The 26,459-nt window shown below is 45.7% G+C and overlaps 1 protein-coding gene across 12 annotated transcripts in view; it reads right to left on the bottom strand.

The window, feature by feature from the left end:
- Positions 1-26,459, bottom strand: part of ebf3a (EBF transcription factor 3a) — a 102,805-nt gene that overhangs the window by 7,718 nt on the left and 68,628 nt on the right. For 9 of the 12 annotated variants that reach the window (XM_013134113.4, XM_013134110.4, XM_013134114.4 and 6 more), the window contains exons 9-12: positions 21,949-22,082; positions 21,094-21,220; positions 6,138-6,226; positions 630-695 (exon numbers count right to left, since the gene is read on the bottom strand). In XM_013134113.4, coding sequence (XP_012989567.1) covers positions 630-695; positions 6,138-6,226; positions 21,094-21,220; positions 21,949-22,082 — 416 coding nt within the window. The remainder of the gene's footprint in view (positions 1-629; positions 696-6,137; positions 6,227-21,093; positions 21,221-21,948; positions 22,083-26,459) is intronic. The other 3 variants (XM_020047212.3, XM_013134118.4, XM_013134112.4) reach the window with 1 other exon arrangement.

Genomic DNA, 26,459 nt, shown 5'->3' with positions numbered 1-26,459 from the left:
AGCACAGGCAAATTAACAGGTACGGCGATGGGTATTGCAATGGCTGCCGTTTGTGGATAATTTAATGTAACTGAGTCATCCACAGCAAGGTTATATTCTAAAAGAAAAACATAGGCACCAGCTAGGTCAGTGTATCTGAATGCAATAGAGCATGTACTCCATAGATTTATTTGGGAGAATTTGCATTGGTTTACAGAAAACACCTTTTGGCCCTGGTTCAAGGTTATTCTCTCATTTGAATAGAGCTCTCTCTCTCTCTGTGTGTGTGTGTGTGTGTTTTGACTGATTAACTCCTCTCTCTCTCAGATGTGTGCAGTAGCCAGGAATAAATGCGTTGGTAAAGCAGGGGGAAAAAATGCAACCTCTCCAAGAGCAATGACACCACAGTGCTACAGTACAATGGCCTGAGGATAGCTTTGAAATGCCGAAAGAAAGTGCAGGGGGGAAAAAACACTGATTTAATTACTACAAATGTACACAAATACAGAAAGAGAAAACGATAGGGAGAGATGGAGAGAAAGGGGGAGAGATGGAGAGAATGGGGGAGAGATGGAGAGAATGGGGGAGAGATGGAGAGAAAGGGGGAGAGATGGAGTCATGTGACAGGTGTTGAGGCGTAACCGTCTCACCTGATTGTTGTGGGGCATTCCATAAAGCGCCTCCACGAGGTCCGCCGCTCTCTTCAACAGCACCTCCTGCAGGAGGAAACAGACACACACGGAGGATGAGCGGAGAGTCTCGCCAGTTCAAGGGGGCGCACCAGAGCAGTGTACTTAATGCGATAGGCTAATGAGGTTAGTTCATTATGAGGCCTCCATTCGGCTCTGGGGAGCACCTGTGTCCCCACAACACACAGTTTCAGCAGGTCTTCCTTGAGAAAGAGTTATACTGACCTCAATTAGACTAATTGGTTATAAATAAAATAAAAAATAAACAATGGGTGCCAATGTATTTTTATTAAGTTAGCCAGCCTGGTAGGGACTCAACATAACCTAGCAGTAGAACTGCACGGCTTCTGATAAGGATAATGAATGAAAAATGCTGGTTTCTAATCTGGCCTATTTTATTAGGTTCGGTTACACATCAGAGAGCTGCCAGATTGGTAAGTGGTTCCAATAGTCTCGAACCTTAATGCTAAATGAGTAAAATAAGTACTTGAGTTTTTAATGCTGCTGTCGCCTTGTGGGTATTAAACAAACAAACACACGTTGCCGATATGAAAGGCACAGACATTGCATTTGGCTGCTAATTCCCAGCACTTTAGTGGCGTAGAACAATGAGTAATTTTCCATATCTTAATTAAACTGGCAGAGTCCTTAAAGACAACATCTCACCCCTAATTCAGGCCCCAAATTTGCAGGAGAGTTCAATGCTCATTCTTCTTTCTTCCCAACAATAAAGTGAATTAGCTTGGGTTAATCTAGTTCTTTCATAATGACATTAGGAAATTTTTCAATTAACCTCTTTCACTGCCTGTTGTAAAGGACTTTATAAATGACTTCCCATCCAACCGGTGCTGAGTGTCGGTACCCGGGGACAGTGGATGCACACCGTTCGCTGTTATCAGTGTCTGCACGCCTCCCCTCTACTTTTAAAACAACATGGATTAACTTGCTGCTTAAGTACCCCTCCTAAAATGAGAATGGGCCTTGCCAAATGCAAACAATACTGCTTGTTATGCAAAGATTCAGAAGGCTCCTCTTGGTTTGCGTTTTAACTGAATCAAGGTAGTGTTCTTGGGGATATTTGGAGATTTATTCGGCGGTTAAAGGGCACCAATTGTTCTTTGAAATCTCTGCCTTTAGTTATTTTGAATGTGCATAAATGTTAATTTTCCTGCGTATGTTCAGTTCAAAACACTACTTTGCCTAGTTCCAGACTGTGCAGGCACCATTCGATACACGCTACCTGCTGTCTAGTCTGGAGTGACTGAAGACCCATCAGATCACAGCAAATAAACACGCCAAACCACAGCACGTCGCAAGGCAGACGGATTGTCAAGCAAATGTAAATGAACGCTGCTGTTTTCAGAAGAACAATGTGCAAGCAAGGAGCCCCTGATCATGCCCGGATTGGTGTTTCATTGGGAAGGCACAAGCCACGTTGGATCTTTTATTTATCAAGATTAACGACAGGAGGCAGGTCTTCTGGTGTAGCGCCATACGTTTTATACACCCGGCTGTCTAATCCAGAAAGTTGTCGGATGGATGGCTCTTAAAATGGGCATTTACCTCAGAAATTGGTGTCTATGCTCGATGTTGCATGCATCTAGTTTGCATAGAAATAAAGAATTACACTTGTCATGAGGCAGGTACAATCAATGCCTGGCCCAGCTGTCTTAATCTCCACTCATCAGCCCAGGCTGCAGTCCCTCTGTTTCTCTCCACCTCCCTTTACCTGTCTCACTATGTCTCACTTTCTCCCTCTTTCTCCGAGATTAAGACAGTGTTTTTCTGCCACGTCAATAATTACTCATAATCTTTTCCGTCATAACACGATACTTTTGCGTCCCAATTTTAAGTGACAATTATCACAATTAGAACGGCCACGTTATAGACAAGCTGTTTTTCATTTTGTCGGAATGCGAACCACTGCTACTTGCCTTCCTGTACTTGTCCATATGGCGATCAGGCGTTGGGAGTTTCATTTTTAATTTTTTTTGCATTGCCTCTCAATCCTTAATCTGTCATTTACCGCACGGTGTCTTAACTAATGAAGCTGACGTGCATGGCGGCCTTTAAGTGTTGGTCTCGTTGCATGGGGAGGAGTCAGAGGTACGTGAACCAATCAGTCAAGGGTGCTTTGAATGAGTGTGTTCTGTTTGTTTTATTCCGGTATGCCCCACTCATGCAACAAGGCTCAAGCTGTGAATATGATTAGTGGAGAAATGGCTGTTTGAGGAGCATTTCCATGTAATTTCAGAAAGTCGCAGAGACGACGAGTGTAATTGACTCTCTTTTCACGGGGACATTACAAGAGTCCGGGTTAAACTGAACCTATTAAAGCTCAAAATGAGCTTGGCGCTTGTTTCATGACAAATGTGCTAGTGTCATTATCACAAGTGTTCATAGTAATTCTGTGGACGAAAAGCCGTTTGAATGGGGGGCCCTGATTACTCTTGAATATCTTGAGTATAAATGTAAATGATGACGAAGAGTATAAAAACACGATACATATATATATATATATATATATATATATGCACAAATAGAAATATATATATATATATATATATATATATATATATATATATATATATATATATACACATACATGTAACTGTATGTGTGTGTGTATATATATATATATATATATATATATATATATATCATCTCTGTTAAAGAAGGTAACCAAGGTGATGTGTCTCCAGGTGATAATGTCATTATACAGTAAATCTGGAAAGCAATTATTCTGTTAGTTCTAGCCTCCGGTTACGAATCCATTGTGGGGGTGCTGGGGTGCAATAGATGTAGCTACTTCAAAAAACACAGGAAAACGAAGATTAATTTAAATGCATGGGTAATTGCTCGACATGAATGCGTTTCCAATAAAATATCCTGTGTATGGAGATTGAAAAGGAAGTTAAATGGATCTCTGTTCCCAGAGTGAAACAAGCCTGAAATAACGAACAGGGATAGGTGATGGTGGTGCAATTAATTCTGCAAGTAAAATAGAAAAGCCAGGTTACCACTATATGATTTGCAATATAGATTATTTGATAGAGGAGTAAGTGAATGCATGCAGGCGTAATCATATTTTCACGCTCTCTGCTGGTCCCAGTGCAGAAAGGATGGAATGGACTGGATTGTTTTCAAACAAGGCCTAAAAAGAGTGAGAATTCCATAGTCCCTCCTGCAATCTGTTCCCTTATCACATGAGTGCTTCCAGTTATTGTCTCTACTCTCGGCCAGGATCCTTGTATATAAATGTGCTTATTTATGCTCCTCCCCCTGGATCACCACTGTGTATCCTGATGGTATCGAAAATCTGGGCGCTAAACAGTTCAGGCCTGGCTGGGCTGTAGCACCAATAGTTTGTGTCCGGGGCAATATAAGCTTCATCTTATTGGTTATTTGACAAATCACAATTACCCATCAAACTACATGCATTTCAGATGTCTATGAAAAAAAAAAAAGGAGAAAAAAAAAGAAATCAATATTATGGTAATATTATCAACTGAAGTAGAGTTCAATTACAGAGAATTTTCATTTTATCGTTAATATATAGTTCACACTCCTCCCAGCTGAACCTCTTATTAAATACTGCACCAAGCAATGACACCCCCTCTCCCCCACAAAGTCCCCCCTTTCCGCAACATCTAATGCTTTTATTCCATTCTCTCCTCATTCAGAATATATGTAAGGGTCAATTGCCGCTTTACGTGGCGAGGAGCGTTGCTCTGACCGGGGCGAGGCGCGCCGAGACGGCTGGCTTAACCATGATGAATCACCCAGCACTTTCATTTACATGCTGCAGAACTCCACATTTGGGTCCATTAGAAGGGCAAATCAAATATTTATGTTGTGTATTGGAACTGCTACATCCCATCTCGGCTTCTGAGATCACCTCATGCGAGGTCCTGGCGGTGCGCGGGTAAGGCTATCTAAATTTAAAAGAGAACTAAAGCCCCCCCTCTCGCCTTTATGCTAAGAGCTGACAACTACATTTGTGAACGGGGAAAGAGGTGCTTTTTCTGGATTGTTTCACCTCGGACAAAGATTGTTTTATTTGGGAGGGGGGTGTTGTTGGGCGGCGGGGGGGTTCTGTTTTGTTTTTTTGTAACTAATGGTGGTATTAACAGCCATGTCTCATATGTGGTTTGGCGCATCGAAATGGAAAGACAGGTTGCTCCGAGGACCGGCCACCTGTTTATTGGTTATAGATAGTTTAAAGTGTTTACTGGAACAAGATTGTCTGTCCAGATATTGTTGTCCGCTGAGACAAAAGGCTCCAGTGTGATTGAAACACATCGCGTAACACTAAGCACTGATTTCACCGCAGGGATTCTTTAGTTCACTCTCAAAGTGTCACTAGAAATCTCCACAGATATTTTCACACCCGCAGTGTCAGAAAGTACTCAGCGTTGGTTAATGATACGGGCAGCTACCATGCTGGGTCGTGGTAAATATTTGCGCGCACTCTCTTTTGTTGTTGACATCGGGTGTCACATGCAGAGATCTGAGCTGGGATCGTAGCACCAGCGGTGGGGAGGCTGTTGCTTTTTGGTTAATGATATGGGGAGCGAGCCCGCTGAGGGTCAACAAATATCGGTATGATGTTCATTATTAGGCTCAGTGGTGGTCAACAATCTGAATCACGCAGGACCTGCAGGGATAATGTCACCCTTTAACGTGCTATTGAGGAGGGTCCCTCGCTCTGCAAGCCTCAAATAGAAAATTTGCACATTTTCTATTAGTGGACTACAAGTCACGATTGATTACATCAAAAGGAAAATGAATTAAAAAAAAAGAGAAATAGTGAATCAAAGAATCGGAAAAACAGTTTTTTTTTCTTTCTAGATAAGCATAGCAGGGGCTTTTTCTTTTATGTCTCACATCAAAACAGCAGGCCTGTGATACCTATCACCCACTGGGGAACCTGCGGCCAGGCCGGTTAGCGGGCAGCTAACCGCTTCTTTGTTTCTATCCGAATGGATGGAGCCCAGCCGAGGGACCATGCCCTGCAGTCGGATGGATATTAACGCGTGGACTTCATTTATTAACCTGCTAAGACAAGGACTTATAACGGAAAGCTTTGTAAACAAAAGATTAAACTGGATCTAGCTTTGGAAAATGAAAGGAAAACAAGAGTGGAATAATCACAGATCAGACTGGGGCACTGCTTAGATTACAATCACCACTGGTTACTGGAGTGGAAAACTGCTTAATTGAACTATTTCGCCGCCACAGAAAGTTTGTGCACCTCTCACGGAATCCAAACAAATGTACCATTGGACAATACACACTGCCTGCTGAGTGTGTGTGTGACTGGACTGAATAAAGATGACTTGCCAAAAGAGATTGCGTCGTCTAACTGATCTGGGCACTGAATTGTAACACGTTGTTGTCTTTCTATGATAAACAGGCAGATGTTTTGTTTGTCTCTCGGCCTGTCCGTTTCAGACCAGATATACTGACCTTCGGTAACCTCTCTGGGTCTCCAGGGTGTCTGGGAATAACCTTCTGTAGCCTCTGGAAGCCGTAGTCAATGGTCGGCTCGTTCAAAGCTACGGAGACAGGAAGTGAAAGAGACAATATGTTATATACACTGTACAGAACACTCTTTAAAGGAAGCCCTATTAACCAATCACTAAGTCGTTCCGGGAGATGAGTTGAGTATAGAAGGCCAGTTAATTCATTCATTGACTGACGCAACTTAGCTTAAGGTTAGATGCATTTAAAAAAAAAGCTTGTTGAGTACACCTATATTCTATTAAAGTTAGGTTTGTACAATTTTAGGTTGAACCAATCAACTGAAGCTCAGCTGAGTATAAACGTTGGCTCCAAACCATGGAAAAACCACTCCCATCAATTCCCAACATTCTCAAAACTTTAAATAAAAAAAATAAAAAAAACACTGTCCTGTTCAGAAACAAGAAGCCTCCACAATCAAACACAGTGAGAAAAGTAAAACAGCAGCAGAATTATATTCTCGATACAAACATTTTCACACCAGCAAACGCAGGAGGTCTTCAGGACGTCTGGGGGAACCAGGACACAACCTCCTGACATTGCCGGGGGAACATCAGAGCAACTCATTTTTATTTGCCTGGCACCCGGGCAATAATTGATCAAATAAATCCTAAGTGTTAGTCAATACATTATGAATGAGGCTCTGTCGAAGCGTGGTGGTTGGGGGGGGGGGGGGGGGCTGGGGGGGGGGCTGGGGGGGGGGGGGACACGTAGCAATCACTCCTGTCACCACTTCGGAGTCGTGGATCGTGAACCACTTTCTGCACACCCTCCGCAGATTTATAGTCAACCGGCAATGATGACATATGTCCGACTATCGTGAGTCTACAATTTATCCCCGGGTCTGGCTTTTTTTCCCCGGTCCGGCATATTGCCTAGGCACCGACGAGTCGGGGGGAGCACTTCATCTTGCAAAGCTTTAATAATCCGTGAATGGCCGACTACATCCTGATGTAGGGCACAATCATTCTACCTCGGCACGGAGTTGGCCGCCCTCTTGAAATTGCAGGCCACAAATAGTAATTAATCTTTCTTTTACACACCTCCCCACCCAGCGACCCCCTCCCCCCCCCCCATCCCAACCCCTCCCTCTCAAATTGTAATTTTGAGTATGAACAGTGCCGTGTGATAAATCAAGACGCCACGGCCCCGGTGTGTTAGTGGATGAATCATAATCTCAACGAGGACCGGGTTCCACTGCACAACGTTGTGTTTAACAAGCTTGGGAACGGCGTTGCGGAGGTCTATTAGGAACCACATCCACTCAGAGAACAAAGAGCCGAGTGTGGGTGGGTCTGTAAGTGTGTGTGTGCGTGTGTGTGTGCGCTGTCCTCGGCCTGAGGGCCTTGAAGGACTGTGCACAGGCTATAGGAGCAAATAGCTATTAGGGGAACGATAGCAGTTCCCCCCTCGATGCAGATGTCATTTTCAGCAGAGTGACTTTGCGCTAGCTGGGGCTCCTAGCGCTCCCGCTACATAAATCAATGGGCTCCTTTCTTTGATACTAATAAGAACTGTCTCATCCATTCATTACCCAGCCGGCAATAGGCCCATCACTCATTACACACAAACACTGATGAACACACACACACACACACTTACACACACACGCACGTACGAACACACGCAATTACCCCAGCATGTAATTCAGTGATTAACACCATCAGGCTCAGTCGGCCTACTCTGACCAATCTGTAGAATGGAAGTGAACATGAAGGCTACTGTTAGCCAAGGAGACAAGGATTTAAGGACACAATCAGACAAGGATGTAAAGAAGGAAGGAGACGGCCATACAAGGAGACAAGCAGACAGGAAAATGAAGCCACTGACAGGAAGGGCGGTCCGAAGAACGGAGACAGAGAGACGCGGTGCTAACTGGCCTCCTCCAAATAATTGGCTGACGTTATGACGAAGTGCTACAATTACGGACGGTGAGACGAGGACAGTGAGATGACGCGATCAATGACTGCTGGTGCCCCGGTACGGCTCTGCGGGCCCGGGGCGTCGGCGACCGCGCGTCAGAGAGACCGACGGACCGGGGGGGGTCGAGACGCGAGCTCGACAGCAGTGATGCCGCCGCCTTGACGCCTCGTCAGGGAGCACAGAAGGCAGGAGGGGGCGGGCCCAGGCGCGCCGTCCAGGAATGTTCGGAGTGAGACGTTTCCTTGCTAATAAATCATTGATCGCTATTGCTATTGATTTTTACATGACATGACTTCGGATAGGGAAATCATCAACCCCGTCCTATCTCAACACCTCAACACCGCCCCCCCCGCCCCCACCCCCCAACCCCATCTCTACACCCCCCCCCCCCCCCCGTACCCCGTATCCAGAAGACAGGAATCCCCACGACAGGCTGACGCGGGATTCTGTCTCTGACACGGTCCAATTTCTAAGTGTGGGATGTAAATTGTAGACGTGCAAAGCCACTTCATAAGCAGCCCATTCATCATCTGAGGCTGTCGCCATTGTCTTCCGGGACACATGTCCGTGTCATATACAGACGTGTCAGGGAGCTGCGTGGCTCACTGAGGTGTGAGGGGAGAGGGGATAGAGAAGGAGACAGAGGAGCAGAGGACACTCTGGGTAAGGCAGCGGGGCTGAGCCTTACACCGTACAATTATAACAAAAATCCCACAGCACTCATAAGAGACACACACACACACACACACACAAACACAAACAGAGTCAGTTGAATTGCAACACGTTACTGTCCATTTCTCATCAATTATGGGGAGGTTGATCATTGAAGGGCCTTTGGATTAATAAATTGGGGCTGATGGGACTCGGTCAGTGAGGTAAATGCTCATGGACTATTGATTTCATGCTAATGTGCGGGGAGAGGTCACAGAATCCTTCATTAGCACTAAACACACACTGGGTTTTTGATAGGCCAGGCCCCATACCGCCGCTCACACAATCACAGAGAACAGGGGAGGGAGAACGGGGGAGGGAGAAGGGGCAAAGAGGAAGATAGAGAGCATGAGAATTGAGGAGAGAAAAGGTGGGGCAGAAAGAGAGAGAAGAGAAAGTAGCAAGGAAGAAAGAGAGATTAACATATTTTGAGAGGCCTATTCTGTGGGATGTTATGCGACAGGGAATTGGTTGCTACGGCGCTGGTTTCTCTGTCTAAGTCTTCTTAAGAGAGCAGCTGGGAGACATGCAGAACAGACTGAGTAACAACGGACTAGATTCACCCCCGTATTTCAGCCACACCCCTTGTCTCAGTCCCACCCCTCTTCTCAGCATCACCCCCCTTTTCAGCTCCACCCCTCTTTTCAGCTCCACCCCTCTTCTCAGCCACACCCATTTCACAAAACAGCGAGCTGCGGGGAACCACCCCCCACCACCCCACTGCCTGCCTGGAAAAGGGTAATACACTCCCTCTCTTTCATTGCTGGAATAGAAATGTAAAACCCTCAGAACAACGCAATGCACACACATCCATGAACACTGTGCGTGCCAGCCATCCACAGGAGTTGGCACATTGGCCCTGGCTCTGGCCCCAATCGCAGGCCGACTTCCGGTGTCAGCCCTGGCTCCCCGGCCTGGTCCAATCAATAGCACTTTCCTGTTTCAGAACTGGGTAATTATGAGGTGGAGAGATTGTGTGACCTTTCACCCGCTCCACATTACTGATATGAAGATAAATGGCCTGGTTTTGGGTAAACATATGCCGCAATCCAAACTGTCGGCAATGCTTTGCTCGAGAATAATTTGTATTGATCTCCTAACTTCTTCCCAATTCTGCTAACTGACCTCAAGGATAATGAGGGAGGTAGGGACATGGAGGCGCTGGTAAAAAGGGGTCTGTAAAGCGCTTGGAGGATATAAGAGGTTCCCTGGGACGACAATAATGATGGCTGTCCGGTCATCTGGTGTCTGTCGTGGCGTGTCGGTGCGGTCAGCCTGCATCCTTCCACTGTAAAGTCTCTTCCCCAGACCAGGCCACTGTCCCAACGCGACAGTGGCCTGGGCTTATCGCTGTAACATAGCCCCGCGTTAAATCAAATCATCCTCGTCTCTGTTCAAGGCCTGTCGTGAATTATGTAGGTATTCCACGAAGGAGGAAATGCGCTTGCTAATGAGCATCAATGTTCGGTCTTTATCTTGAAAAGCAAAATGCAGGACAGGAAGTCGAGGAAAGATGAGGAGGGAGAGAACTCCAGAAACACACACACGCACATACACACACACACACACACACACACACACGAAAACACACACCCTTCAGGCTGCAGGCTAATGTAAAGTGAGGCACTGAACGAGGTAAGATTGGGGTCATTAAGTTAGTTACTTTTAGCACACCTCATTTAGAACAGGATCTGCTGGTTCCTTACAACAGAAAAAAGAAAATCTTAGATGATTGCTACATCATGCGCGTGTGTGGGTGTGAGTGTGTGTGTGTGTGTGTGTGTGCATGCATTATGTGCAAAAACATGTCGGAAATCTTTGACCCTATTCTCACAGAAAGTACAAGTGACCCCCTACACAATGGTAGATTGCTTTACAGCAACTATCCTTTATTACGGAATACGAGAATCATACCGTAAGAACAAGAGACTGAAGAACACGTGAGAAAATCTACCAGTAGCCTCCGTTGTCTCCCTGCACGTTGAAATACATCAGACACGTACATACAAAACCGTGTCACTGGCCATGTGACAGCGGCCTTCCAGTGTGGCTACTCTGAACACCAATCAGAGCATACTACTGCAGGCGTGTTCCCAGGCTACATAGCGGGACGAGGCCCTGCCCGGGCGGCCTTCTCACCACACAGCCGAGGATGAAGATCATCATCACTGGTATACAGAAAAAGGGCACTGTGGGAATACTGACTGGACTGAAACAGTCCCCCGGCCCTGTCAGTAAACGAGCGGCGTTCGTTGTGCAATGTCTCTCTCTCCATCCCTTTATATTTTAATAGAGCTCTCTCTCTCTCTCTTTTAGAGAACACTGTTGTAGACAGAATGCGCACCACTTGGGGGTCGGTATTGTAGACAGAGTTCTGTGTACAGAGATGTAGGCCAGTGTCTCCAACCAACAGCCATTGGCTGGTCCTTGGCATGGGTCTGCCTCTCTCAGGAAGTAAATAATTGTCTTCCATTCCATTGGCTAGTCCTTGGCATGGGTCTGCCTCTCTCAGGAAGTAAATAATTGTCTTCCATTCCACTGGCCAGTCCTTGGCGTAGGTCTGCCCCTCTCAGGAAGAATATGTGTATCTTTGCTAGCCCAGCATGCTATCACTTTGTCTAATTACACTTAACTGCTCCAAGCCTATGCTCTGTGCTCAACCCACTCCATCAGGGAGTTTCTGGAACCAAAACACGGACGGGAAGTGTCTTTTAACACCGGGAGCCCATTGTTTTAAAGGGGGTTCTAAAGGAAGACGAGAGAGGAAGACGAGAGAGAAGGCATAGAAACACAGGTTACATTTCCTCAAATTTCTTTCTCCTGAAAGAGCTGACTGCCATGATAAAACAAAAAAAAACAGGAAGGAATTCATTTTGGCTGCATCCTGAATTACACCTCATTCCATATGTAGTGCATTGCTTAACACCAGGGTCCATAAGGCGCCACAGTAAAATAAGCATACTAAATAGGGAATAGGGTGTGACTTGAGCCGCAGGGTTTGTCTGCTCCTGCCAGCTGCTGGGTTTAGACTATAAATGAGTTCCATTTTCATTTAAATAATGATCATCTTCCTGCTACTTCCCAATCATGCGTTGGTAATAATTCAGTTAGTTTTTCCTCGCTGAAAACAGACCACCCTCATAATTACTGTTTCTTTGAGCCGGCCCTGAAATACAACCCATGCCAACCAGAGAGGCATTTGTTACTGTCAAGCCTAACTGAGACGTAGCTAGCAAGCTGTTACTGTGAAGCAAAGGAGAACACAAAAACTGTCCCAGATGCCTAAATCTTGAAATATTATACTAAATACTACTCCACAGACCTAAACCTTGAAAGGCTGTACCAAACATCTATTCCACAAACCTAAACCTTGAAAGGCTGTACCAAACATCTATTCCACAAACCTAAACCTTGAAAGGCTGTACCAAACATCTATTCCACAAACCTAAACCTTGAAAACTATGCTAAATACAGTCCAACAGGCCAAGACCTCTAAATACTACAGTAGATTAAACACTGTCCCACAGATCTAAACCTCAAAATACTATAATAAATACTGTCCCACAGACCAAAAACGAAGGATACTATAATAAATACTGTCCCAAAAACCAAAAACTAAGGATACTATAATAAATACTGTCCCACAGACCAAAAACTAAGGATACTATAATAAATACTGTCCCACAGACCAAAAACTAAGGATACTATAATAAATACTGTCCCACAGACCAAAAACTAAGGATACTTTAATGAATACTGTCCCACAGACCAAAAACTAAGGATACTATAATAAATACTGTCCCACAGACAGAAAAACTAAGGATACTTTAATAAATACTGTCCCACAGACCAAAAACTAAGGATACTATAATATATACTGTCCCACAGACCAAAAACCAAGGATACTATAACAAATACTGTCCAACAGACAGAAAACGAAGGGTACTATAATAAATACTGTCTCATAGACAAAAAACTAAGGATACTATAATAAATACTGTCCCACAGACCAAAAACTAAGGATACTAAAATAAATACTGTCCCACAGACAGAAGCTATCGATGCTGTGATACAAGGCTCCTCTGCCAGGGATCCTTCAGCACTTACCACTGATATAAAAGGAACACACTGTAATGTGTAACAATTAAATAAAGAAAAGTCAAATTGCTCTGCTACAGAGCCATTCCTCAAGAGGGGGTGTCGTGGTTCCAGTGACAAAGTGCCATTTGCTGACAAGTCGTTTACAGATTAACCTGCTGGATCGCAAGAGGGAAACGCCGATAGCAATTATATCACTTTGAACATATTGTAGGTCCCAGGGATAGGTAACTAGGTGAACTTGACCAGGTGATTGCTGAAATGAAATGATTTGACCCCTGAAGCTACATCGACCTGCCGAATTCACCAGATACCTTTTCCACATGAAACAAACAGTTACAAAATATATTTTTCCTGATCTGTGGTTTTAAATGGAAGGCCGGAAGGTACAAAAGTGAGAAAAATTACTCCTGCTAATTAAAATGTTTTGTCCCATTACAGTGGCCTGAATCATCATACAAACCTATTCATAAAGCACTTAATTCAAAAAATACATTCCCACACAGTTGATAACTTTACCGTTTATATATTTTATATTTTCAACTGTCTCCCAGGATACTATTTCATCTCAGAGAAATTCAGATGCCCCGGAAATTAAAATTTCAAAGATCTGGCAGCAAAAGAAAAAAAATCAATGGCGACAGATCAATGCTCATAGAAATTTCATGAACTTTGAACCGATACAGGCATCATGTTGAGACAGGAGGAGAGAGAATTCTGGACAGACAAACCCACAGACAGACAGACAAACTGAAAGATTGACAGACAGACAAACCCACAGACAGACAGAGACAGACAGACAGACAAACTGAAAGATTGACAGACAGACAAACCCACAGACAGACAGAGACAGACAGACAGACAAACTGAAAGATCGACAGACAGACAAACCCACAGACAGACAGAGACAGACAGACAGACAAACTGAAAGATCGACAGACAGAGACAGACAGACAGACAAACAGAAAGATAGACAGACAGACAAACCCACAGACAGACAGAGACAGACAGACAGACAGACAAACTGAAAGATAGACAGACAGACAGACAAACCCACAGACAGACAGACAAACTGAAAGATAGACAGACAGACAAACTCACAGACAGAAAAAGCAACAGACAGTTAAAGTGTCACGGACAGGGGACATGGGGCACTCGTATTACAAGTATCTTTCTGTACCAACGTAGAATAAAAAGCCTGGTAGATACTTAGGTTGCCTCAACGATTCAGACTACAGTGGTACAGCTTAACAACCAGCCACCCGAAATTTAAATCAAATTGGTTCTCTCTCGCAGCCGATCGCAGGTGCAAATTAATATTGTAAAATGAAGATCAATACATGGACAGGGTGGCTGAGAAAATAAATCGATGCCGGCTAAATTATTGCCGCATTTTCCTCCTCATTCAGGATGAGTTGTGTTTTCCTCCTACAGTCAATACCTGGCAGCTTTTCTCATTCATTTCTCAATAAATTTGACAATGGATTCCAATCACAGAGGCTGGCGCTGGCTTCGTCCCCTCTGCTCCCTCCCTAGTGCCCTAGAGACTAAGCGAGGGAGACTAGGGAGCCATTTGGAAGGATGCCAGCTAGTGTTCGGCTGGACCGGAGCAGGGAGGAGGACAGGAGCAGGGAGGAGGACAGGAGACTGAGGACAGACGCCTGAACACCGTCTTCCATCTGGCCTATCTTTGTAAAGGACTAATGTCCCTGACGTAAGAAAGGACAACCTATTTAAAGCTACATTATCAAGTCGTTCTAAAATAGCAAAAAAGAGGTGTGACAAAGATTTCAACCATCATCCTGAAAAAAAATGTAAAAGAAGCTGTCGGATGACTGTGGAAGTAGATGAAGGTGTAGCAAGAGAGAAAAGTACATCCACTACACCCAAACCAAGACATTTGCTCCCCCTAATCTAAGACAAGGGCCCCACTTCACTGGCCATAGCCAAGCAGAGGTTTAGACCTGTCTTTCTAACAGGGAGAGGTTTAGACCTGTCTTACACACAGGGAGAGGTTTAGACCTGTCTTTCTAACAGGGAGAGGTTTAGACCTGTCTTACACACAGGGAGAGGTTTAGACCTGTCTTACACACAGGGAGAGGTTTAGACCTGTCTTCCACACAGGAAGAGGTTCTGGGAAGCGATAAATAAGCCAAGTAGCGAACAGCTATTCGATTTTTTTATTTATTTCTTATTTGTTTACACACAAGTGCAGAGTATTTTAGAGTTGGGCCAGGCTGGATAGCTAATTGCTGCATGACTGGAAGTCCAGCCCTTAGTTAGGGGAAGTAGTAAGGAGTGGCTGTATCACTATCAGATCGACTAGACCCACATCAGAGAGAGGGAGATAGGCAGAACTCAGTCGGTGGGGTGGGGAAAGGCGCCTGATGGGAGTGATTGTACTGCAGAGATCTTACGGATACAGAAGCTATCTGAGCATTCAACAAGCAATCGTTTGGTTAGTGTTTTGTTAGTGCTGTTGTTTTTTCTTTTGGGGGGGTGTAGTCTGTGTGTCATGATCTTTAAGTAGATCTTCAAAATATGAATATAAACAGGAACAATGTTGTTGTTTTAAATCAGAGCTTTACAAGCGAAAGTAACTAAGAGCAAAATATGTTCCGCGTACTTTCAGGATAAATCCGTAGGAAATTGTTCAATTCCTACAATTAGTCTGTCTGGACCTGGTGCCTGTGTTCTTAAGGCCAGAAGATCATGGCAGCCCAGTCACAGGGCCCATTGAGGCCACAGCCCCGGAAAAGATCCTGAACATTTCAACATCATCCCTCCAACTCTGTCCTGCCTTATTGAGTGAAGCGACGAGATGACCCCTTTGTCCTTTTTTAGATGATGAATGGCTGTCTCCTCTCCTCTACATTTCGTCAGTTTTGGTGCAGTGAAGTCGATAGATTCACCTTGACAAGAAAACTTTGTGATTTATCAGCCCTCCTCTGGCCGATCTCCGAGCCCAGCCAAATCCACAGAGAGCAAGAGACAGACAGAGCCCAGCTTTGGTCAGAATCTTCTGCAGTGGAAATGAAGGGACGGAGAAATGGAGAAAGTGATGGAGAGAGGTGTCGTACGCTGATAGAAAAATGGCTCGTCAGAGAGAAGCAGCCCCCCCCCCAAAAATAAATAAATAAAATAAATACAAATTATTTGTACAAGTAGAAGTGGAAAAACAGCTTGTACTAATAACAGACAGGGTCACTGCAGCCACCGTGTGTCCAAAAGACCGAGCACTCTGTCAGCAGCCAGGCTGGGAAATTAGCAAATAATGTTCCTTTTCTCTGATAAATGTGTGACAGCTTTCCCTCGCAAATCATTTTTTATCATTTCGATGCATGTCTCACCATCCCCATCGGAGCGCAGGAAGGAAAGGTTTACCGATGGTCTGTAAAATTTATGATTTCTGTATGAGGTATAGTTCATTTTAAGCAATTCTGGTAAATGGGTGTCACTGATTAGGACAAATAGTCTTGGCAGTATGATAGCCTAGTCGCCTCTTCCCCCCACCACCAGGCCCCCATCCAGACAGAAAGGCCAAGTGAGCCTTCAATGACCATGCCTCAATGCCTCCCTGCCTCCATGCCTCTCTGTCTCTATGCCTCCATGGCACTCTGCCTCAATGCCTCCCTGCCTCCATGCCTAAATGCCTTCCTGCTTCTCTGCCTCCATGCCTCTCTGTCTCTATGCCTCCATGGCATTCTGCCCCAATGCCTCTATGCCTTCCTGTCTCTATAACTCCCTGCCTCCTTGCCTCTCTGTCTCCATGCCTCCCTGCCTCCTGCCTTTATACTTCCATACCACTCTGCCTCCACGCCTCTCTGTCTACCTGCCAATACCTTTGATAATTTGCAATAAGAGGCAGTGCAGACCTGCATAAACCTGTCCTAGTTTAAGGGGCAATGTTAAAGTCTATGTCACAATTAAACCCTTGTCCCCCAACCTCTAACCCTAGTCCCCTAACCTCTAACCCTAGTCCCCTAACCTCTAACCCTAGTCCCCTAACCTCTAACCCTAGTCCCCCAACCTCTAACCCTAGTCCCCCAACCTCTAACCTGAAGCCCCTTACCCTTCATCTGTCTGTCTCTTCTTTTCCTTCATCTCTCATCCCCCTCTCTTTCTTTCTTTCTATCTGTGCATATCACTGTCTGTCTACAAATGTGAGGAAATAGAAAAGACAAATGTCTGCCAGCACATTTCTTTTGTGTCAGACAGCGTTTTTAGTCTTTTAGCTGAAACCACCAGAGCGAGTAACTAACAAGCCAGTACCACCAAAAAGGGGGCGTGGAGCGAGTTCACATCCAATAGTAAGGGTTTAAACGTAACATCTGGATGAGTCCATTAAAAGCGCCTGATCAGCGCTGGAAGACTGAGAATGAGTGGTATTGGCAGGAAGACAAACATAGAAGGAAGCTCTTTGATTTCTTTGGGATCCTTCTGACAGCCTGTTCCAGCCTCCAGGCCTGATCAATGAATAACCAATAAAGTTATCAGACGCTCACCGCCACAACTGGCCTTGTGAGTAACAAAAGATGTGGCGGAGAAGGGAACAAACAAGGTTAAACCCCAACAACAACAACAACAACAACAACAAGAACTCAGCCAGATGAGGACCTTCAAAGGATTCAAAGGTAAGTAGAGAAGGCAGCTGCTGGACTGATAAAGAGCTGCACCTTGTTCTATTGTTGAGGACCCTGCCGGCAGACGGTAACATATACAGTATGCACAGTGTGACATCGTAACAAATTTATACATTAAACAGTTCGCATACAGTGTATATTCTGTGTACAATGACGCCACTACACACGGCTGTAAGTGCGCATAGCTCGAGGCTGTCAGTGTGTTACAAAAAGGACTGGGTCTCATTTAAAAAGGGTTGAGCATTTTCTGAAACATTGTCCGCAAATCCCGGTCGGAGGGTTACTGTAATCATCGCAGAATGAGCAGGAAATCCAGAACGTTCCATCCACGGTTTCCAGAACACCTGGGAATGTATCGGAATTGTCCGGGTATCTCACAGCCATGGTAGCAGATGACTTACACCGCACAAAGGCCGGCATCACAAATGGCAAAGCTCTTACAGAATGATACAGTGACTTGGCTAACGGAAGTCCTCAGACTGGTCGGCCCGACGAACCACTTCCGACGTTATTTCTGTAATCTCATCCAGAGTCAGCGTTCCACATCTTCCCTGTTTTCCTTGTTTATTCGCCTCCTCCACTGACGTATCATTTGACTCACGTTAAAAGTCCAGCGCTGCTTGACCCTGCAGTGCAACACTGTGAGGCTGACAGGATGCTTGCTACGTGGGAGGTAATTAGAGGCGCATTTTCAGCTTCCAGTACGAAAAAGTAATTTGTTTTAAGAGTGATGACCTCTGAGACGGTTCGTTTGTGTTTGGCTGTGGAAAATAATTATTGACTGTTTAAACCGCTGGACTTGCTGATGCTGTTGACGCTCAGCTACATCTCGGTGAACACCAAAGAGCTTTTAAAACACCTCAGCGCTCAGACGCCAAGGCACATTTGATTCCAGTTCCTACGCTGGTTGGACATTTGTTTGCATTTTGTTTGATAGGAAAAGCTAGCCAAGAATGGGGCAATTAGAAGCAAACTGCAGCCATGTGTGTTTCTGTCAAAGGGTGTAAGTGTTTCTTCTGTTTGCCCTTAACTGTATTCAGAGGTGATCAGTTTCGTTGAACCTGTAACGTAATGTGACCTTTACGGTATAAATCCAAAGCCTCATTGAGTCACAGTTGAGTAATGGCTTTTTGAGTGTCCTAGCTTTAGTGCAGAGATAGGGTTAAACCCCAGCAGAAATTAGAAGTCAAATCTTTCTTGCAGTGCTAACATCTGTTCACAAACAGGGAAAGCAAGTGCTCCACATAAAGCTGACATACTTAACCTCTACAGTGTGCTCTCACCGGGGAACAAACGTCGATTCCCCATAATTTGTGATAATTCCTTTAATTCCCAGTGAGTGGGTGCGTCAGGGAGGGTGGGGTCAATGTGAGCGTTCTAAATTCTAAATGAGCTGTTCCAAATCTGGAAAAAGGCGGGGAGAATTGTTTACACCCGTTTCCTCAGACTCTTTTTTTTTTTTTTTTTTTTAAATAGGCAGCCATTACATTAGTGACATTTACTTATCCAAAATAACATTCCACGCATGCAGAAACTACAGAGACCTCTTTAGAGATACAACTGAAAGAGTTTCATTTCAGATCTAATTATTAGTGAAAAACATTTTGTTCTGTCCTAATCAATAGTGCTTAAGCAAATAAGAACAAATTAACACAAACATCGAATAATTCCAACGCTTTCAGGGATAAACCTTTTCACCTGTCCAAAATGTACATGTAAAACACACAGCCAAGCACTAGTCTGAAAAATAGCAATTAAAGTAAATACTACATTATCATATTTTAACCATCAATACGTGTTAGTGCCATAACAATAATGCATTCATTGAAGAATCAGTTTTTCCAAATATGAGCCATTAATGTCCCGGCCAATACATGCCTCTTCGTAGCCGAACACAGCACACTGCACTCTTGTTTCATTATCCTGCACACTAGTTGACCTCTGACCCTTCCCAACTGCGGAGGTTAAATGTTAGGAGGCCTCCCAAAAGGTACCCCATTTCCATTTAGGTGCGCCAGTCATGACTAGACTCCTACAGACCCTGGTGAAATATAGTGTACCACACAGGGTACCTTTTGGGATAAGTCAGAGTAATGTGGCAGACTTGCAGTTTGGTGAGACAGATGATGGGAACCAGCTGGGATGTCCCTAACAAGACTCAGTTCAAATACGGTCAAAACACACTGGACGATCAGGGATCCTCCCTTTTCAGCCTATTGGTTACAATCTGACAGGAAAGCTCAGTCAAAACCCTGATACAGTATTAGGAACGGATTTTGAATATTGCCAAAGCCCATATCTGATCCCTAATGTCAATGACCTAGTTTTACAAAGGTTGAATGAAGTTGAACAAGGACCCTCATGACTCTATCCATCCCATTTCAAATGGATTTAGGCAACATTGAATGGATACTTTAGGAAAGCTCGGCTCCTGGGACTACTAGTGGTGGAGGAGCTGGAGGGGCTATCCAGATGTAGGATCATCATTTCAGCCAGTTAGCATGGGTAGTAAACTAATCCTGCAGCAACGGGAAATGTGAGTAAGTATGTAGATTGTAATTTATAGATGCTTTTTTTTTGCTTAGGCCGAATCCAGGCTGACTTTATCAGAGCAGGAGTAGTATACTTCAGTAGCATTTTAAGACACTGAATTCACTTTTCGCTGTTGTTGCTGTACCAGCAGGATGATCAAATTGAGGTATGCCATCTGTAGCTGTCTCATTGTCCTGGCCAATTTGGGATCAGACAGAAGCTTCCAGGTCAGACAGACTGTGACCTTGTCCCCCATAGTGCTGATATTAAACTACCGCGACACAAACAACCAACGCACACGCTCAGGCCTTCTTCTCAACACCTTAGATTAGCCTCCAGCATTGCTGGCATCCAGACAGTACCAGACCCTGACCCCTACCACAAACACAATCACATCACACTTAAACACAAACCCACAGACAATGCTAGTGCTTCTTCAAAGTGCTAAACATCTTCTGAAAGATCCCGCCAAGAGAGGTACGCTCATTTACACACACAGACACACACAGAGACACCTAACGCATAAGAACATGTCTCTATGTCTCAGCTTGGAATAAAAACTGGACAACAGTGAGAAATGGGATTGGTCATGTGATGTGTTGTAATGGTTTGAGATTAACAGGACTTGGCAGCTGCCTCCCTAGATGGGAGAGGGATAATGTAGCTGCCTTCTGTAAGGGCCAGGGATCGTGTTTCAGCAGTGAGAGAGAGAGAGAGAGGCCCCCCTGAAACTCTGACCAAGCAGCTCCCAGACGTTTTACAGCCCAGAGAGCTGAGCCGGTCTGGGTGCCATTGTTGCAGCTGGGTGGGCCCCCGCTCTCCAGACAAGAAGGAGTAATAGCACTTAGCAGAGCATGAAGAGGTGGGAGAGAGAGAGAGAGAGAGAGAGAGAGAGAAAGAGACTAGGGTTGTAGGATGTGGTGTGGAGTTGAGGAGTTTAGGGGCGCCGGGAGGTTGTGGGGTTTGGGCGGTAGCAGAAAGACAAGTGTGCTCACCAGTGTAGACGAATCGCCCGGGAGCCCCTTTGCAGAACTGCTTGGACTTGTAGGAGAGGGTTACTTCGACAACCCCCGGGATGTGCCGGGGCGGGGTCTGCACTCTGATGGCGTGGGGTGTAATCAGCTGGAGGAATCAATGGACGAAACAAATAGAAACTGTGAGCGAACAGTGCAAAGTGACGGCTGCCTGAATGCCTGCCCTGGCTGGTGGAGTGACGCTTGCCAGCTCCAGTCAATTACAGCAATGAGTCTAAATTAGCCTGTCATTCCAAAAGGGCTAAACACGCGCACGCGCATTGCATTGCACGCGCACGCGCACACACACTGACTGCTGCCATGCACTGAATGAACACTTTTCTTCCCTGTAGAGAAAGTCAGTAACTGTTCCTCTGCTTTGTTTTTTTGTTTTTTGCAGAGGTGGATCCAGAGCGTTCTCGCTAAAATGGCCTCCATATGCTTCCCATATGACCCCCCCCCCCCCCCCCCACCCAACCCCCACAGTCACAATTTCTTTTTTTCACTCCTGTAATATTTCAGGCCACAAAATCATGTTGCAGGACTGTGATTTATTTTCCCCTGTCCCTGGGGGTTCCCTCGTTGGGATTGAGATTTTACGCTCCGTTGTTTACAAGATCAGCCTCTGTATCTACTCCAGACGTTACTCTGCTGTACCGCAGAACCTGGTTGGGTTTGTTACAGATGGACCTCACCTATAACGGACGGGCCTCGGCCTACTTCATCAACTTATTTGTGGGCGCAGAGGTTTAAGCAGTGTGTTAGTGCCCATTTCCATTAACAGACACTTGAACAATTAAAAAACCTGGAATAAAGACTGCCTCAAAGGCTCCTCACCTCACTCCATACCAGCATCGTCCCGAACACAACTTGGAGGCCGTCGAAAAAGTTGTCGCCTATGATGATGACCGTCGCTCCTCCCGTGGTCCATCCTTCGCTGGGGCTGATGGCTTTTATACACGGGGTAGCTGCTTATAACAGACAGGAAAACAGAGGGAATTTAGGACCGAGCTCCACCGCTAACGCCCATCCATTACACACCTCCTAGTAATAGCATTCAACAATAAAACCAAAACAAAAAAGCATGAATGATTTGGCCACCAGGCACTGAAGAGCCAGATCGTACATCAGTAAGCTCTACTCGTGGTACAAAAAAAAAAAAAAAACATTAAGTGTTACATAAGGCAAATGCCAACTGACTATTGGTTTGTTGAAGCGAGGAACGCCAGAGAAAAAATGGCTTGATGTAGCAAATAGCATGTCAGGGCAAATATGGCTATTGCCGATGATTAAGCCGGGGTACGCATGTGGCATGGCGATTTGTCTGCCTCGCACCGCAGATCTGAAGCTGAGTCAATCAAAAGGTCGTACAGTAAGGTGGAGGAGGGAACGCCCGCCGTTTCGATTTCTTGTAGAGCCGTTAATTGGTTCAAGTCTTTTTATCCATGAATGTAGCCTTTGGTTAAAAATGACTTCAACACAGCAGGATCAAAGGTTTCTTAAAAACATCTTCAATCAATTTTTTTGGCGAATAAAGATTTATCAAGTCCTATTCAAATAGTCAATTAAAATAAAAATAAAATAATCAGCCTCCTAAAAGTACTTGTTGCAAGCAAATTCTGTTGAAATATTCTAATCTGCTCTGAGTTGTAAGTCTGACCTCACTAACCCTTTCTAGGGTTCTCTTTGATCCTCTATCTTCTGATGGTGGTTGAAATCCACGGCTGTAGAAACATCACAGGATCAAAACAGAAGACCTGACCCGAGTAGCCTTTAACCTGACAAACAGTCAGAAGCTAAAGCCCAGACCATCGTTTGAGTCCACCTTTTCCTATTTAACTACAAAAAAAGAGGTTTGTCGACAAATCTCTTCAGGCCAACTTTGATTAAGCTTCTAAATGCCAACATTGGTACAAAGAGTCTAGATACCAAACAATGCACACTGGGTAATTATGCTGATCTAGTTTCTGACTGGGAGGATGCTGGAGGAAACTGCAACTATCAGATATCTCTTTCCTCACTTTCTCGCTCTCTCACTCAGTTCTACACTTTTATTCTGTCCGTCACACTCCCTGTTGTTAACAGAGGATAGATGGATTGACGGGCAGGCCATGAAACAGTGCTTTTAACTGTAAAGCCACAAAGCCTTGTAAATAATTCACACGAGGATGTTTTGCAATCTGGAGAACCTTTTAGTGTAATTGTGCTGTTGTTCCTCAGGCTTCATTATTCATACCTTCATACTGTACTCAATTTGTATTCTGCAATTGGAATTGCAATGTATGTTATAATAATTAAACATATACTTTATTTAAAAAATGTCTCACAATAGACCATATAATGGAAGCCATGAGATCATTCACTGCCGTCGTCCTAGGATCATTAAAATCGCCCTTTTCCTCAGCCTGGCTGGGTGTCTACTGCTTGAAAAACAGTTCCAGAGTTACCACTGGCGACTTACTTTATACAAATTGATGTGAACATAATAAATGGTTTGTCAATATAAGTTTCGACTCATTTTAAGTCTGGATAGCCAAACGCGCGAGGGTAACTTGACTAGTTCAAAATGTATCCGACTTGTGCGGTGCCTGAGAGATGAGGCCCGCAGTGGGGGCACAGTAGAGAGGTGCCTGAGAAGGGATGTGCCTGAGGAGGGATGTGCCTGAGGAGTGAGGACTGCAGCTGGAGTCTAGTGAGTTAATCACCATTAGGTATTTGTTGTGTCGAGCACTCCAGACAAGGCTCCGGTCCTTGTTTGCTTTAATGTTGGACCAGCCGAGGTCGTGTTTGCTGAGTCCGCGTGCATCTCCCGGTGCAGCAGAGGGCCCGTGAGCACACATCTCTTTCTCGCACCACACAGGGGGAGAGACGCAGCCTGCCCTTAACTAGGGCTGTTGACACCATGCTAATAAGTTCGTACAAATTCTCATTTCTGAGGCTCGCAAGTGACATTTGCTTTTCTTAATTGCAGGCGGGAGCGTTTGAAAAAGGATAAGCTCTCTAAAGACGGGCCGGCGTCCTCAAAGGGACTGACCTTCATCAGCACTGCCAATTATAGCAAATAATTCACCAAAAATTACAGTAAACACATTCACTCTGCGTAGGTTGGTAGGGGGAGGGGGGACTCGACTGGGGTTTTGGAGGGGCTGGCAGGAGAGGGGCAGGTGGGGCGGAGGCACGGGAGAAGCCTGCTGGCAGCTGGGGTCTCAGACAGCCACACACACCGCCTCGGAATTCGCAATGCCTCCCCCGCCGAAGTCTAGCGTGGAGACGAGGAAGACGGGGGGGGGGGGTGTCTGAGCCATGCATGCACCCCCCTCTCCAGCCGTGATTTGCATACATTTTCAATGCACATACAGAAGGGGGGACAAGTGTTGAATGGGGAGCATGGCGAACTGAATTACACAGACAGTGTTAGCCATCTAACGATATAAGGGCACAATGCGTTCAAGCAGATGATAGAAATCGGAGAGCAGACATATGCAGCCGGGAGGGAGGGGTGGGAGAGGGAGGGGCCAGAGAGGGAGGGGCGGGAGAGGGACAGGCGGGAGAGGGAGGGGCGTTATAGGGAGGAGCGGGGCGGGAGAGGGAGGGACGGGAAACGGAGGGGCAGGAGAGGGAGGGGTGGGAGATGGAGGGGGGCGGGAGAGGGAGGGGTGGGAGATGGAGGGGGGCGGGAAAGGGAGGGGGCGGGAGAGGGAGGGGGTGGGAGAGGGAGGGACTGGGAGGGGTGGGAGAGGTGGGGGGGGGGGGGGGGGGGGGGGGGGGGGGGGTTTGGAGAGCCGGGGTTGTTCAGAGGCGAAGTTCCCCAGAATGTGACCAGGGACAACATGATTGTTTTATTTTGTTTATTATGATGCGATAACCTGGTAAATACTTATTTTGTGTACAATGTATCAAACACTCACTGTGTTATCTGTATCTATGTTTTATGGTTCATTACTGCGTTTAACAACTAACTACCATCCAACTAACTACTTCTCCTCTCTTTGCGAGCTCTCTCATAATGTTCCTCACCACAGCGGCGCTGCCGGAAGCAATTTGATGGCTGCACTGGTCTTATCTCAATATCGCTCATCACGCGCCGACGGAATGCTGGCTTTGCCGGGGCCAACTGTTATCGTGCTTCAAGTGGACAGTCGACAAGGATCCGGGAGAGAGTAGGAATAGAGATCTGGCACTGCCTCCCCAGCCTCCCGGCCTGCCTACCCACAATCCCCCCTGCGGATTTGTGTACTTCACAGCGCCGTTCGTTCGTTCGCTGGTCTCCCAGCGTTCAGCGTCTGCTTTGCAGTGCGAAGCCCTAATCAGCACCCCTCTCTCCAAGGCAACACGGCACCGTGCTAGCGTACGTCCCAAACGGCACCCCTGCTCCCTACCATGAACACTACATCCAATCAGGAGCGGCGGGCGTACAGGAAGGGAACAGGGCACCGTTCGGGACCCAGAATCCTTAGTCACCTTCCGCCTCATCCCTTCAGTATTGAGACACTCAAACAGGTCTCGTCATGCCTGCTGTACACACTGAGGACTTCCTTTGTTCTGCCTGCTAAAATGCCTTGTAATTGTGTTGCTGCTGTCCAGATGGCAGGTTGATACTGCTGCTGATGGGATTATACCTTTTACCTCTCCCAGGCCCATCTGCTCCTCTTAACAGGCTAAAACCCTGCAGCCTGGATCCGCTTGTCTTTATTGCATCAACCTAACAGCGTTCCAGTCACTTGGCATGCAAATCAGATCCAAGCTGCGGGCCTTGAGGAGAGCTGAGCACAACACACAAACACACGCACGCACATACACGCATGTTCAAGCGCACACACACACACACACAACATGCTCTTACACACCACGCACACTCACACACTCACACACACACGCAAACAGCTTGGGGTCGCTGAGACGCTCTCTATGCACATTGCTGACGAGTGCAGGGTCATTTATGAACTGGGAAACGAGTGAGTGTGTGGGCCAGAGTGTGTGTGTGTGTGTGGGCCAGAGTGTGTTGTGTGTGTGTGGGCCAGAGTGTGTGTGTGTGTGTGGGCCAGTGTGTGTGTGTGTGTGTGGGCCAGAGTGTGTGTGTGTGTGTGTGTGGGCCAGAGTGTGTGTGTGTGTGTGGGCCAGAGTGTGTGTGTGTGTGTGTGGGCCAGAGTGTGTGTGTGTGTGTGTGGGCCAGAGTGTGTTGTGCACTGTGTGAAGGGAACTGTTTCACCAGCAACTGGAATATATTACTTCTAACAGCAGTGAGAGAATTGATAATAAACTGAGTATATACTCATCAAATCACCACTAAGCGCTTGGAAATCCTTTGACAAGTGCTGTATAACTTCAATAAAGTATTTATTATTATT

This window comes from Esox lucius, chromosome 6 (genome assembly GCF_011004845.1).
Source record: "Esox lucius isolate fEsoLuc1 chromosome 6, fEsoLuc1.pri, whole genome shotgun sequence".
NCBI classification, from domain to species: Eukaryota; Metazoa; Chordata; class Actinopteri; order Esociformes; family Esocidae; genus Esox; species Esox lucius.
This window is presented reverse-complemented; position numbering and strand designations above follow the sequence as displayed.